At 37.0% G+C, this 15157-nt stretch overlaps 1 protein-coding gene across 5 annotated transcripts in view; it reads right to left on the bottom strand.

Annotated features, from left to right (window-relative positions):
• LOC132102695 (regulation of nuclear pre-mRNA domain-containing protein 2-like) overlaps nucleotides 1-15157 on the bottom strand; it is a 32201-nt gene that overhangs the window by 3062 nt on the left and 13982 nt on the right. For all 5 annotated transcript variants that reach the window (XM_059507297.1, XM_059507300.1, XM_059507296.1 and 2 more), the window contains exons 2-9: nucleotides 2854-2983; nucleotides 2589-2773; nucleotides 1883-1935; nucleotides 1670-1796; nucleotides 1411-1586; nucleotides 865-1150; nucleotides 482-778; nucleotides 62-265 (exon numbers count right to left, since the gene is read on the bottom strand). In XM_059507297.1, the coding sequence (XP_059363280.1) occupies nucleotides 62-265; nucleotides 482-778; nucleotides 865-1150; nucleotides 1411-1586; nucleotides 1670-1796; nucleotides 1883-1935; nucleotides 2589-2773; nucleotides 2854-2983 (1458 nt within the window). The remainder of the gene's footprint in view (nucleotides 1-61; nucleotides 266-481; nucleotides 779-864; nucleotides 1151-1410; nucleotides 1587-1669; nucleotides 1797-1882; nucleotides 1936-2588; nucleotides 2774-2853; nucleotides 2984-15157) is intronic.

Raw genomic sequence — 15157 nt, 5'->3', positions numbered from 1 at the left:
CAGGTTCCCCCTTCTTGACAAACATATTAGAAATCAATAGTCTACAAGTAATGAGTCCTACCCTGGAGGTTGGGGCTGTGAGTCTGTGTTTTTGTGAGAACATTCAGAATGTTCTCGGGGGAGAAATCCACTTTGGACAAGATACTGGCCAGAGGATTGGATGAGGGAATGCTGCCAGGGGTCAAAGGAGGGGCTTTGGAGGAGGAGGCGTGGCTGGATGGTGTAGTAGGTGTGCCAGGGGAAGGACGGGACACAGGGCTGACACCTAGGCATTTTTTTGAAAAAAAAAAAAAAAAAAAACCACTGTTATGACCTACAACTCTTCTCAAACTCTTTCAGCGGCCTTGGCTTTTAGTACAGTAGGGTGAAAATTGACAAAGAATGAGAAGGTTTTTATCATTCTAAACATAAAAACAACATACTCAAATGGTATTTTTACTTCCGGAAACTGTCTGTTGTACTCTGCAAATAGGAAACTCACCAGTGGTCTTCATTGCATTGGAGATAGAGCTCAGAATAGAGCTGATCTTGCCCAGATCTACATTGGCCAAGTTCACCTGCAGGGGGGAGGGACTAACAACAGGGGCAGGTACAGGTGTTGTGGTGATGGTTGTGGTGTTTGCAGGAGGTGTTTGACTGGTTGATGACCCAGACACCGTCTTTGTGGGAGTTGCCAAAACCTGGGATGGTTTAGAAGCGGTAATCTGGGAGCTTTTTGTTGCTGCATTTGTCATCTTGGATACAGATGGAAGACTCGACTTCTCTTTCCTCTCGCCAACTAGAGGACAAAAAGCTATGTCAGTTAAAGTTACATTTGTGATATCTGGATTTATAAATTTGATTTTCCCCTCTACCATCTCTCACCAATGATTCCAGCATTTTCTGTCGTTTCCTCTTCCTCAGACATGTCCATGTCCTCTATGTCTCTGTTGTCCTTCTGTTGCTCCACACCTCTCCCTCCGTTTCCATCCCCACTACCTGAACCGATCCTGGAACTCAGGCCATGGAAGGGCGACTCTGAGCCGGTGGGGGATGGGGCATCCTCAGAGGGGGAAGGGATGGGAGAGTCATCCAGACTGGGCAATGTGGTCTTCAGAGCATCCAGCTTACGCTTCAGGCTACTGACGCGATTGGCAAAAGCTTTATACGCCTATGGGAAGCAGTGATGAATTTGACAGAAGCACAATATGAGGATACATGATTAATGGTAGCTCAAAAGGCCAATATTTGGCTATGAAACTGCTATCAGCCATTAATCATGCCCACTTGGCCGATGAACAGAAGTCTCACCTCAGAGAAAAGATTTTTACATTTTCTCAAATATTTTTGGGTAATAAGTGGTGTTTCAAAACATCCACATTCACAAATCTTGTGAACTAATATAGCATCAAGGCATAAGAGTTGACTCACATTGGCAACAATTTTGACCTCTTTGTATTGCATCTCATAAAAGATGTCTGCGTTTCCCAGCGCCTCCAGCAGTGGGGGTCCTGCTTTTATCTGACCTTCCAGGAACGTCACAAATTCCTGTAGCTTTGTACTTCCCTCTTCAAAGTCTTTTGAGAACTTATTCCCTCCTGCTTTATCTATGGATGCAAGTAGACGGTGGATTTGAAAAACCTCTCTCTAAACAGTTATATAGTGCAATTTTTGGGAAACATTTCATTACCTTTTAACCTTTTAAGGGCCTCTGTGCTGCAGACGTCCACTCTGAGAGCAGCTAGCTGCTTCTCTCTTAAATCACTTTCGTCCAGAGAGTTCTTGTAAGACATTAACCGCTCTACAAAATCATGTGGCTGACAAAAAAAAAAAAACATTAATTAGTGTTATAATTTTAATAGGGGAAACATTCAACTGAACCTAAAGACAGATCATGACTTACTACAAACTCTGCAACAATTTTAGACTTCAGAGCAGTTTTGGGTTTGACTGGAGCTGCAAAAAGGGAAAAAAGAAAACACATGGTCAAGTTATTTTAAGAAATTATTATTATTATTATTTTTTACACTCAATGCATTAATGCATGATTTACTGAATAGCTATTTTTTCAGATATACACTCTTCATTGATATCTGGTCACATAAAGGTTTATTCGCAAAACATATGGCTACTGGTATTTAAGAATATTAAAGTAAATAATACATTTATTAATGTTGCAAATGTTTTTCCAGATTATTTCATAGGGTAATTTTAGCAAATTATGTCATTTCATTACAATGACAAATACAAACCAATTACTTTTTTTTTTTTTTATATATATGCAAACTTTTTTCTTTTTACTGTTTATTTGTAAGCAACAAGGCTATTTACACTGCAAACACAGGGTACACAATATATGAGATACAGTTTAAAAAACATAAGACACATTTACAGTAACACAAGACAATGTGACTACCATGTTTTCGTTCAGGTGATACCATTCTAAATATTAAAGAATATTTATACAAAAACGCTGTTGTCTTAATTTTTTTTTTCCGGAAGTGGATTCCCTTTAAGATGATTATAATTAGACATTAAGAAGTTAAAAAATCTCTGCATTAGACTTGAATCAAGCATTGAGTCTGGAAGCGTACACGTCAGAAACTGACCAGGACAAGGCTGTTGCTCTTTCACTTTTTTCTCCTTCTCCTTCTGCTTCTCTTTATCTTTCTCTTTCTCTTTGTCTTTCTTCTGCAGACTGGCCTTCAGCTCAGAGATCAACTCCTCCGGATAAACATTCCGCTCCTGCCAAATACTGAAGATCCTGTCCACTGACTTACACACTTTAGCGTCCCTACAAACACACAGAGTCAGCACAGAATATCACTACTTCTCTACTAATCACATAGATACAAGAACATGTCATTCACTAACTTGACCAGCAGGGCGGCGTCTGGTAGCACATCAGCGAAGGTGGTTCGGTAAATAATAGCGTTCTTCCTTTTGCAATTCTGAATGACATCATTAGCGAGGTAGAAGAGATTCAGCCTGTGGTTGGCATCCGCTGCACAAAGAAAAGAAGAAAACAGGGAAAATATTACTATTAGACTGCAAAAATAATATAATAGAAAGAGCTAACATAAAGCAACTCAAATTTTGATATTGTACAGGCATACAGACAGCGGATTAAGATAGTAGTTATATGAGTACAAATGTATCAGTTTCATCAGTCTTGAGAAACAATTAAACAGGAGATGACAAACTTTGCTGAACTATATTCAAGTAGTCTCACCACTTATGCATCATCAAACAGATGTATGGGTTTATATAATTTGACAAGTTATATACAGCCAGAATTATCCAGAATCTCTGGCTCTGCTTGTGGATATATCTTCCTATAAAGTGCCTCAAACAAAACTCTTTCAAGATCTTGTCACTAACCTAACAACAGTTCAGTTGGTGTATTCATCCAAGCCATTTGGCTGACAATAATTCAGACAAACTATACAGAGTATACCATAGGAAAATCCAGAGATTACCATGAATCGTGCTAGGAATTTTCTTATGTAAGATGGAATGAATTAACATGGCAAAGCTTGCCGTTTATCTTTACAGATATTAATTTAAAACAAAAGTGCATTTAATTAATAATGTATGCATATTTTAAAATAATATTTTATATATGACAGCTATGGTTGTTCCCACATCAATGTGAGTTCCAAATATATAGTAATCATACTCCTCAGCCTGCCCGGGAAAGCTTATGCCATTGTACTGGAGAGGAGAATCTAAAAATAGTCAAACCTTAGCTGGAGAAGGAACAATGTGGATCTGTCCCAGACGTGAAGCAGTACACCAGCTTTTCTGGAGGGGACATGTAAGTATACTCATCCAATCTACATGTGTTTTGTAGATTTGGAGATGGCTTATGAAATGGTTCCCCAAAATCACTTATGGGGGGGGGGGGGCCTCCGGGAGTATGAGGTGTTGGGTTTGCTACTGTGTGCTATCTGGGCTCTGTTATGCAGTCATTGTACCGGGCCATCATAGTGAAAAAGAGCTCTAACCCTGAAGGATAAGCTCTCGATTTACCACTCGAATCACGACTTATGTTTTGACAGAATAAATGAGATCACTGGGACAAGCATTTGAAATGCGTTTTTTTCCACAGGGTATATGGGCTGACCCTGAGAGACAGGTCAAGGAAAAAAAACATTTGGGAGGGACTCAGAGTAGAGCTCTTGCTCCTCACATGTTGAAAGGAGCTAGTTGAGGTGGTTTTGATGTCTGTTAAGGATGCCTCCTGGACACCTTCTGGTGGGTATGTTCCAGATATGTCCACCTGGGAAGAGACCCAGAGCAGACCCAGGAGACACTAGAGTGATCATATCTCTTAGATGGCCTGGGAATACCTTGGGTTCCCCCAGGATAAGCTGGAGGATGTGGCCAGGGCAAATGGCATATGGGTTTCCTTTCTCAGTCTGCTATCACCACAACCCGGTCCCGGACATGGGGTGGAAACTGGATGGATTGATTAATATATAGTACATAATATAAATGTTGGAAATATTTAAAAGGAAACATTTTAATTATTTTTTCTGTTAAAAGTCCTACACTATAATCTTCTGAATCACATTATTTGTAACTAGACATTCCAGTATTCGGTGATGTGATATATCACGGTCATTAATATGCACGGTATTGGGCACTTCTAAATACTGTGAATAATTATATATTACAAATTATTCATAATTTGGAATGCATTTTAAGAATACTATTCCCATGCTGCTTGAAAGACATATGTGCACTCTGATGTAAACAAGCACACATGAGTGTCACAGATCGAAATAGACCCAAAAGCGAAAGCTGACTAACAATTTATTGAACAAAAAAGAATAAATGCAACACAGGCTGTCTGTCGATCACAGGTCATCTTGTAGAGGTGGCTGGTAGCCCAGACAACAAGAAAATGGGGACAGGCCAGTGGACGATGGCAGAGAATTAGGAGCGTACTCTGCCCATGTCAATTGTTCACACCAGGAGGTGGGGTTACGAGCCGCTAAACAGCCGAGGATCCGACCGAGGTCCTGATTAGCATGCTCAGCCTGCCCATTACTCTGTGGGTGAAACCCTGAAGACAGACTGGCAGTAGCACCAATCTGTCTGCAGAATTCCCTCCAAAATTTAGAGACAAACTGGGGTCCCCTGTCTAAAACAACATCACAAGGGAGCCCGTGAATTCTAAAGACGTAGTCCACAACCGCCCGTGCAGTCTCTATAGCCGATGGAAGCTTGGGGAGTGGAACGAAGTGAACAGCCTTAGGAAACCGATCAACAACCGCGAAGATCACCATATTGCCGCTGGAGGGGGGAAGCCCCGTGACGAAGTCCAGGGCAAAATGGAACCAAGGCTTTGAGGGAATAGAGAGAGGGCGAAGCAGACCATCGGGAGACGAATTACTGGACTTCTGCTGGGCACAGACAGAACATGATGCAACAAATCAGCATACCTCGCATTCCATGGCAGGCCACCAGAATCGCTGGTGGACAGCTGCCAATGTACGACCCACCCCCGGATAAGCGGTCAATTTAGAAGACCCCAACGCAGAACAGCCGGATGAGCAGACTTTGTGACAAATAGCTTCCCCTCAGAGCATCCACGGGGAACGACTTTGAGAAAGAGCTTTTCGCACCAGCTGTTCCACCCCCCAGGTGACAGACCCAACCACACATCCCTCTGGTAGGATGGTCTCAGTGACGGAGCAACCCTCAGAGGAGGAGAACTGACGAGAAAGAGCATCAGGCTTAATGTTCTTGACCCGGGATGGTAAGAGATAGTGAAATTGAAACGCCCCCCCCCAAAAAAAAAAGAGCCCAGCGAGCCTGTCTGGAGTTAAGCCTCTTGGCAGAGCGGATATACTCTAGATTATGATGATCAGTCCAGAAAATAAACGTGCTGGAAGCTCCCTCCGACCAATGGTGCCACTCCTCCAGGGCCAGTCGAATGGCTAGAAGTTCCTGGTTACCCACATCATAGTTAAGCTCGGCAGGTGAGAGTCGATGCGAGTTAAATGCGCATGGGTGCACCTTCTGATCAAGGGTGGGGCGTTGTGAGAGAATCGCTCACACCCCAACATCAGATGCATCCACCTCGACGATAAACTGATTCTTAGGATCAGGCGAAATCAGAATGGGAGCAGTAGTGAAGAATCTCTTAAGACGCTCAAATGCACCTTGAGCAGCCTCGGACCAGGTAAAACGAGACTTTACGGACGTGAGCACAGTCAAAGGGACGGCAACCTGACTGAGATTTCTAATAAACCAGCGATAAGTTCGCAAACCCCAAAAAACACTGAAGTGCCGAGCGGGAATCTGGAACAGGCCAGTCAGTGACCGCCTGAACCTTGGAGGGGTCCATGCTTATGCCCTCCGCAGACACAACCGAACCAAGGAAAGTAACTGACTGGACATGAAATGCGCATTTCTCGGCTTTAAAATAGAGGCGATTCGCTAATAACCACTGTAAAACACGACACACATGTTGGGTGTGTACCTGGAGAGATGGGGAGAAAATGAGGATATCTTCCAGGTACACAAAGACGAAAATGTTGAGCATGCCTCTCAATACATTGTTTACGAGTGCTTGAAAAATGGCTGGGGTGTTTACCAGCCCGAACGTTAGAAACCGATACACAAAGCGCCTCAAAGGAGTAACTTGTCTGACACACGTACTAACAGGACAAGGATTAATAGCAAAATAACTAAGGCATCAGTAACGGACATGAGCGAGCAAACAATAAACCAACAAGAGGGGAAAAGAACATGAGGTCTAAATAGACAGAAAATCAGGTCAAAAGGGAAACAGGTGTGAGGAGAGCAGGAGAGTAAGCTGATTGAGAATGAGTTCAGCTGTGCAAGAGCGCACGTGTGTGTGTGTGTGTGTGTGTGTGTGTGTGTGTGTGTGTGAGAGAGAGAGAGAGAGAGAGAGAGAAACAATCAGAGGAATAAAACTAGACTCCTGACAATGAGAAACACATGAAGGAACACGTGAGAGACGCATTGAATGAAAGCACATTCACTCTCTGACAGGCGCTAAACTGCAGAAAATGCAGCCTTTACTCTGGAAACACCATAAATAAAGAAGCTGCACTAATTTCTAAAACATACAAGCCATTCAAGTTTTTGGATTTGCTATTGTGTTCATCACAGTGCCAAATACTTAGGCTATTTATTTTCAAACTTATTTTTACATTTTAATCTGGACTACAACATGCTCTATATATTGTTTGAAAGTGTTTTGATTCTTTATTGTTCATTCACACTTTACATTAGGGCTTCATTAGTTAACATTAGTTAATTCATTAGTTAAACTGCCAATTAAAAATTCTTCTGAACATTCATTATTCTTAGGTATTACAATATTTAATAACACGTTGTTAAATTCAAAAGTTGCAACTGTGTTATTTAATGAGCTAACATGAACTAAGACTTATTTTTTTAACAGATTAATAACTTCTGTAGCTTTTGCTCATTGTGAATGTTAATGGTTAACTAATGAGGTCTTATAGTAAAGTGGTACCTATTGGTTTTTATAGTTCTTTTGCACTTTAATCTGTGTAAAACTTTTAACTTTATATATTTTTCTATATTGCTTTATTGTATTTAAATGTTCAGTTATTTTTGTTATAAGAAAAAAGTTATTAAACCTGTTATACTGTATTATGACTTTTTTTTTAAACTAAATTTCAATACCGTGATAATAACATGAGCAATTAATCGCAACATGAAAATTGGATATCGGCATATCCAGTGTTGGGGGTAATGCATTACAAGTAACGCGAGTTACGTAATCAGATTACTTTTTTCAAGTAACTAGTAAAGTAACGCATTACTTTTTAATTTACAAGAAAATATCTGAGTTACTTTTTCAAAAAAGTAACGCCAGTTACTTTGTATTCCCATTTTTTGACTGACAAGCCTCCTGTTCCCATATTGGGAGAAATCGGAAGTATGGAGGCGTTGTGTGCGCTGTGTGAACATGATGTTACTGTAGTTCTAGACTAAATGTGAATGTGCATTAATTCATCCCACTCACAAAAAAACAAAAAACAAAACAGATTTAGTATTCATCAAAATTAATCAAAACAGTGAAATGCAAACTCAGAATATGATGCAAACCTGCAATAACTAAATATATTAAATAACACAAATGTATCTATTCCCATTTTATTAACAGTGTCTTTGCTGCTGACATTTAATGATCCAGTTCAACCATACTAATAATTAAAAAATGACTTTAGATAAACTAACAATTGTGCTTCATTGTTTTTTGTTTTGTTTTTATTGCTGAAGAGTGTTGAGCCTTCTTCTCCTGTGTTCTACTGTACAGACGTGAATTTACTTTTCCTTCAGCCTGAGGTTTATTCATTACATTTTTTGGTGTGAAAGGGCTTTTACATTTGCTATAAATAGAACTTCTTATATTAAAAACAATCAAGCCCTGCTCATATTTAAAAAGTAACGTGAAAGTAACACAAAAGTAATGTAACACATTACTTTCCATAAAAAGTAACTAAGTAACGTATTTAGTTACTTTTTTAGGGAGTAACGCAATATTGTAAGGCATTACTTTTAAAAGTTACTTTCCCCAACACTGGGCATATCCCTATGTGTAACTAATGAAATAAGTAACATTTATTTATTAATTGCAAATGTGAAAAATCTGGAGTGGTGTTAAAGGTGTGTGTGTTTGACAGCGGCAACACATTAATCAGTTAACAGATAATGCTGAAACTAAACATTAGATTGGCTCTAAATAAAAACTAAAAGGAAAGTAACAAACATGCATTTGCTGTGAAACAATTTCAAATTTGTATTATTGTCACTTTTACAACAACATTTTGTGTGAGATTTTGTGAGACTGTGGTGGGTGGACCTTGGTCTCTATAAGAAAATGATGTACGTTTTATGTTAGTTTCATCTATCTGGTGCACTTTGAGAGTTCAAAATTAATAGCTTCAACCCAGGTTAAGCATGATGCTTGATGATAAGAATTGTACCTGAGAAAAAAAAAAAAAAAAAAAAAAGCCAAACAATTACAATAAAATAATTAGGGCTGGACATTTCGAAATCTGTGCGCAGGACATGGGCAGCCGTTCAGCACAGGAAGTGCAGAGCTACACGTCTGAGGCACAGATAGCAGTAAGCGAACAGCTGTTGGTGTACTGGTGCACAAATAAGAGTCTTTCCTGCTCACTGAAGCTGTGCGAGCATACTGTGCCTGCACAAGCAGAGACAGTGAAGGGATGTTCAGCTCAACTTCTCGAGTGTTGGATTAGAAACGAAACAGACTAAACTGTGACAAAACTATAATGTTTTTTTTTTTTGTAAAGTAAAACTTGCATACATGTTTGAAAAGCCAGAAGTAAATGTCAGTTCTGTATAGGATGATTATCTTTATTTTATCTTAAAATTACATCGACTTAATTTTATTTAAAAATCAACTGCTGTAGCATACTGAAAAAAACGTTTCATTCATCCAATTAAAAAAACTTTAGAGTAATGATTCACATCTATCTTTTTTTTAATTGAGCCAAGTTATTTATTTTTAATTGGCTTAATGTAAAAAAAATATATAGATGTGAATCATTAACCTAATTATTATTATTTTAATTAGACGCATGAAACACTTTCCATCTTTGTTTTATTCGCACCAACATTATTTTATTTCACATTTTGTAATAATGTTTTTATATAGCATAGTTTTATTTAGTCTAACTGGTAAATACTTGTTTTTTTTTTTATTTAAAACCAAATTTAAAAACTAAAACAAATACTGAATGCTGATTAAGAAACATCTTATTGAATGCGTGTTGGTTGTGGTGTTTGGATTGTAGAACTATGCAGTTATTGTTATTCAATTTCACATGTAACAGTTAATCTTTTAATTTAAGGCCAGTTCTATGTAGTTTCAACCCAATTAAAAAAAATCATGGTGATTTCTCGTGAAAGAGTCGATCTTTTGTTCATTATGGCTCTGTGTTCATCTTCAGTTCTCTCTTCACAGCAGTTCAGTCAGTGTACTGTTTGAGTAAATGAATTACTCCGGGATATTGGTTTGTTTTAACTCAGAGGGAGTGTCAGCCACGTTAAAAAAGTTAACAGCTTAAGTCATTTGTGGATTAATGCATATTAGAGATGCGAACCGTTTAAAATGATTCAGTTCGATTTGCTGAACTGAATGATTCGTTCACGAACCGGATATCACAAACTGCTTTGTTTTGAACTCTCTCATAACAGACACGGAAGAGAAGACAATGCTGAATAAAGTCGTAGTTTTTGCTATTTTTGGACCAAAATTTATTTCCGATGCTTCAACAAATTCTAACGGACCCTCTGATGTCACATGGACTACTTTGTTGATGTTTTTCTTACCTTTCTGGACATGGACAGTAGACCGTACACACAGCTTCAATGGAGGGACTGAGAGCTCTCGGACTAAATCTAAAATATCTTAAACTGTGTTCTGAAGGAACGACATGAGGGTGAGTCATTAATGACATTTTTCGGTGAACTAACCCTTTAATTACTCCAGAACACTGATGAAAATGATTGTGGTAATTTATACATTAAATAATTTAGTTGGCAAGAATAATAATAATAATAATAAAGTAAATTCTATATTAGTACTCAATTTAAGCTTGTAGAAATTAAAGTTTGAACTTATAATTATATATTAATTGGAATTGTTTGTTATGTTTACAAGTATTCAAAAGTTATGATCCCGTATTTCCCATCATGCACTGGGGCATGAATAATTAAAAGGTTACATTTTTCACTGTTTTCGAGTTGTATTTACACTGTTTTATGGATGCTTTGTTGTTAGGTTTAGTAGCTTACTGTTTTGTGACATCTGGAGTTCATTTTCTACTCAGAATGATCCATTTATATATAAACACAACCCACTGATTGTTACCGTCATTGTGTATGGTGTACCACGTATCAAGGTCTCGGTGTTCAGGTGGGTATTCATTTTAATGAGTGGAAATATCATCTTTGAAGGATAACAAGCTGTCTGCACGCTTGCTTACTTGCATGTTTGCAAGTGAATCATATGCTTTTATAGCACAGGTGTTTTCGAGTGTTCATTGTTAAAGTAAATTTTATAAACTGGAACTAAGGAGAGTGTAATGGAGTATTGCATTTAAGTAAATATCTAAGTAGATATTACTCATCAAACTTTAACTGGCCCATGCTAAATTTACTTAATTCCTTTGCTAAATTGACCTAACGCAGTTAAGTAGCCAAGTAGCTAAGTATTTTAAATATGGGCTACAACATGCACTCAACATTGTCTGAAAATGTTTTGATTCTTTGTTGTTCGTTCACACTTAACATTAAGGCTAACATGAAATAACAGCTGTATTTTTTTTTACAAAGTATAATAACTTCTGTAACAAATGTTGCTGTTGTTAATTGTTAATGTTAGTACATTAACCAAGTTTAACTAAAGCCGCGTTTCCACCGAAATTACCCGGAACAATTGTACCAGGAGCTTTTCTCCCCAGGAACTATTTCCCCCCCAGACCTGTTGCTTTCTGCGTTTCCAAAGTACTGTGAAGATTGGGCAAATATTCTGGTGACATAGGTCTGTGCGCCTTTCCCAATACAAAGTATGCAAATTTCATACTTGCATCCTCGTTAGTTCGGATTTTGCGAGTTTGATTTGGGAGTGTGAACACCCACGGACGGGATGACGCAAGTCTGGTAATTCTGCAAACAGCAGTGTACTTGATAACATCAGTCAGCATGATTGGCTACTGGGGATGGGTCACGATTTGTGAATATTTGATTAGTCGATTTAATTACAGAATATAGATTAGGTTTTGTGATTATTTTCTAAGGATGTGAACTGTGCCCTTCTGTATTCAGCATCTGAATAAAAGCGTCAAAATAAAAGTTAATTTTACATAAAGGCATTGTGCTAGAAATATTACGATTATTTACTAGAATGTATGTGATACTGCTACTACTGTTGAAAAAAAAAATAAAACTTAATTTTTTAAATAAATAAAATCACACAATATTTCTTCCATGTTTAAATTTTAATAGCAAATCCCCTTTATTTACCTAAAAATAAAATGTTTAAATGTCATTAATTAAAAGACAAATTAAATTGGGGTGAAACTTGTTTACAGTTTCTCAAATATTACTTGTAGAAAAACTTTAAACACAATTGTAAATAAGTATAAAGAATGTCATTGGCTTTATTTTTCATAATAATTTTTTTTTAATTAGCATATTTTTGTGTTTTGCTTTGGTACCGAAATTGGTACCGAGAACCGTGGATTTTCACTGGTATCGGTACCAAAGTTTCAGTACGTCAAAATAAAAGTCTGGCCCATCTCGAACACATTGACCAAGCAGAAAAACGTATCGGTTGATGCTGATATATATATATATATATATATATATATATATATATATATATATATATATATATATATATATATATATATATATATATATATATATATAAGAAAAAGCCAATAATCGACAGATATATCGCCAAGGTCGATATATCAGTCAATCACTAATGTAAATCTCATCCAGATGATTGAAAGATTGACACTGACTACACAACACCACCTGCCCAGTGCTAATATCAGCACACCACAAAAACACAAGCAGCTCTGAAGTAGGGCTGTGCGATATGGACACAAAAAAACCTATCACAATTTTTTTTATTAATTTTGCGAAATTAATCATGAATCATTAAAAAAAATCATGGTGATTTCTCGTGAAAGAGTCGATCTTTTGTTCATTATGGCTCTGTGTTCATCTTCAGTTCTCTCTTCACAGCAGTTCAGTCAGTGTACTGTTTGAGTAAATGAATTACTCCGGGATATTGGTTTGTTTTAACTCAGAGGGAGTGTCAGCCACGTTAAAAAAGTTAACAGCTTAAGTCATTTGTGGATTAATACATATTAGAGATGCGAACCGTTTAAAATGATTTAGTTCGATTTGCTGAACTGAATGATTCGTTCACGAACCGGATATCACAAACTGCTTTGTTTTGAACTCTCTCATAACAGACACGGAAGAGAAGACAATGCTGAATAAAGTCTAGTTTTTGCTATTTTTGGACCAAAATTTATTTCCGATGCTTCAACAAATTCTATTTTTTATCAATAATTTTGCGATTTCTATTTTAATCATGATTTTGACACACACAGACATGCTTCACATTCATAAATGCATTCAGTATAAAATTTAAACATTTCCAAAAGAAAACCAATGAGAGCTTTATCAAAAAGTTGTAACATGTCTCTAGAACAGACATAAGTCAAAATAATCACTAAGTAAAGATGTCAAACAAAATGTCTAGACATATGGCACAAAATAATAATAAAAAAAATAAAACCTGTGTTAATAAAACCATGGGCTCAGGAAAAAAAGGCTACACATCACAGACAGTGTGAAGCTGGAGTTAGGCAATTGTTTCGGATAGCATACTACAGAAGTTCGGGGCTGCGGAAAATCGTGCTATAAAGCGATTTAAAAATTGCACACACTCAAATCGCGATTTTGTTACGATTTCAATTAATCGAACAGCCCTACTCCGAAGGCTGTCCATTTCAACACAAACAGAATAAAGGCAAAAACAGAACCAGAGTAAGGAATGGAACATGGTATCCCACGATGCACCACTCTCAAATTGACCTTCAATATTAAGTGTCAAATGCACTGGAAGAAATACTGGTCTTATTTAATTTAACTGCCAAGAGTTAAAGATATGTTTCCTACAGAACATATTATCCTAAACAAATTTAATTTACAAATTTTAGTTAATTAATTACTTATCAATATAAACGAACAACAGTTTTGCAGTTTGGAACAATGTTTCACCCATCATTTAACATTTTATTTTCACATAAGTTATTTGAAATATTAAATATTAGGGCTTGCATTTAACTTGTTTTTTATGTAGGAATGGGCGATATATCGCTGACAAGCTACGCAATATCGCATTCATTATCGAAGGCGATAATGCGTAGCTTGTAATTGATCTACGCTTTAATAATCTTAATCTAATACTAATCTAAAAAAAATTTTTTTAAGACACGCAGTGAAAAAATAGCAATAAAAAGTTGTGGATGCAGTTATTTTTGTGGCTGACCTTATTGCACATGTATTTTGTTGTATAACAAAATACATATGCAATAGGGTCAGCCACAAAAATGCAAGTTGCAGTCCGTAAAATACGGTAGAACTTATACCGTATTTTACGGACTGCAACTTGCATTTCTTTATCTTCTGAAACGTGCGATTTTTATATTCCAACTACACAACTAAAAATAGACCGTTTTGAATGATGTCTTGCTCTTACTTGACGTACATTTGATACAACCCTCTACAGACACCTTGTCAATTGAATTGTCATTGGCTAGTAAATTTGTGTTTTATATATATATATATATATATATATATATATATATATATATATATATATATATATTAGAGCTGCAACTAACGATTATTTTTTCTATTGACTAATCTAACGATTATTTTTTCGATTAGTCGACTACTCTAACGATTATTTTTATTACAATAAACAATTAATCTAATGTTCTTTTTTTGATTAGCTAATGAATCCTTTGGATAACTTTACAAAAAATATATAAGTACAACTTGTAATTTAATATTTCAACCTTTATTCATTTTCAACCAATGTGGTTGAAGTTTTTACAGTATACAAAAATAAAGAGGCAAAGAAAATTATTTTACTATGGTAAATATGAGTTTACGATAGCGCTTATAATTAAACCACAGTAGCCACAAATTTACAGTTGTCTGAGACGTCATGAAATGTTCTTTAGCATCACAAACCATAAAATGTAGTCAGGGTTCTGCTATGGTTTAGCAAGGTTTCCAGAGATCTGGAGCTGATTCGGGGTAGCTCGGTGGTTTGTGACTGTTGTCTCGCGGCGCGCTGTCTTTTAAGGGGCCGTTCACATATCGTGTCTTTTGCGCGCTCAAGTTCGTAATGGAAACGACTCGCACACGAAAACAGGCGCGTCCACACCGCATCGAGTTAAAAATCACAACTTTTCAGAATGCCGCAAGCGCACCACGGGTCATGTGACAAGAACTAACCAATCAGCTTCATCCTTTCCCAGAATAACGTTGAAAGCTCAGCTAAGATGAAGGAACTGCTGATCATAGTTGTATATGGATA

Source organism: Carassius carassius, chromosome 24 (genome assembly GCF_963082965.1).
Source record: "Carassius carassius chromosome 24, fCarCar2.1, whole genome shotgun sequence".
In the NCBI taxonomy this organism is placed as follows: Eukaryota; Metazoa; Chordata; class Actinopteri; order Cypriniformes; family Cyprinidae; genus Carassius; species Carassius carassius.
This window is presented reverse-complemented; position numbering and strand designations above follow the sequence as displayed.